Below are 653 nucleotides of genomic sequence, written 5' to 3' on the forward strand. Positions count from 1 at the left end.
CGCGCCCGCCGCCCCCCGCCGCCGCCGCCCCCGGCGCTGCCGCCTTGGCCATGTCGTCGCTCCAGCGAGGCTCGTAGAGCTGCCGCTTCTTCTCGGCGTCGGTGAGGAAGGCGAGGTTGGTGAGCGACTTCTGCTTGCGCAGGTTGGAGCCGGCCGGCAGCCGCCCCTCCGCGCTGCTCGCCTTGAAGACGCGCAGCTCCGCGCCCCGCGGCCCCGCGGCCGCCGCCGCCGCCGCCTTCGCCCGCTTCGGCATCACGGTGCTGCCGTCGGGGCCCCGCCGAAAGCCGCGCTCCTCCTCGCCCAGCTCCACGTCGGGAAGGCTCTTGAGGTTGCTCCCCAGCATCCCCGCGCTGCAACCATTTAACCCGGCAGGCGCTGCTGCTGTTGCTGCGGCACCGAGGACACACCGGGCGAGACAGAGGGAGAGGCGCCGTCAGCGCCCGTCCCACCGGCCGGGGCGGAACGGGGCGGGGCGGGGCGGGGAGCTGGGGAGGGGGAGAAGGGGGCGAGCGGCACGGCCCCACCTCGCCGCTCCGCCGCCGGCAGGACACTGCGAACCAGCGGAATGTCAGGGGCGAACAAAAAGGGCCCGCCCTCCTCCGGCGCGGGCAGGGGGCGGGGCGGGGCGCGCGCGCCCGCGGGGGGCAGGGAGG

General features: G+C 76.9%; 1 protein-coding gene across 1 annotated transcript in view; it reads right to left on the reverse strand.

Moving 5' to 3' along the window:
* The window catches only part of NAV1 (neuron navigator 1), a 74,218-nt gene that overhangs the window by 57,629 nt on the left and 15,936 nt on the right, over positions 1-653 (reverse strand). Inside the window, exon 4 of the mRNA XM_039698490.1 lies at positions 1-387. Coding sequence (XP_039554424.1) covers positions 1-387 — 387 coding nt within the window. The remainder of the gene's footprint in view (positions 388-653) is intronic.

The sequence above is a fragment of the Passer montanus genome, unplaced genomic scaffold (genome assembly GCF_014805655.1).
Source record: "Passer montanus isolate IOZ18808 unplaced genomic scaffold, ASM1480565v1 scaffold127, whole genome shotgun sequence".
NCBI classification, from domain to species: domain Eukaryota; kingdom Metazoa; phylum Chordata; class Aves; order Passeriformes; family Passeridae; genus Passer; species Passer montanus.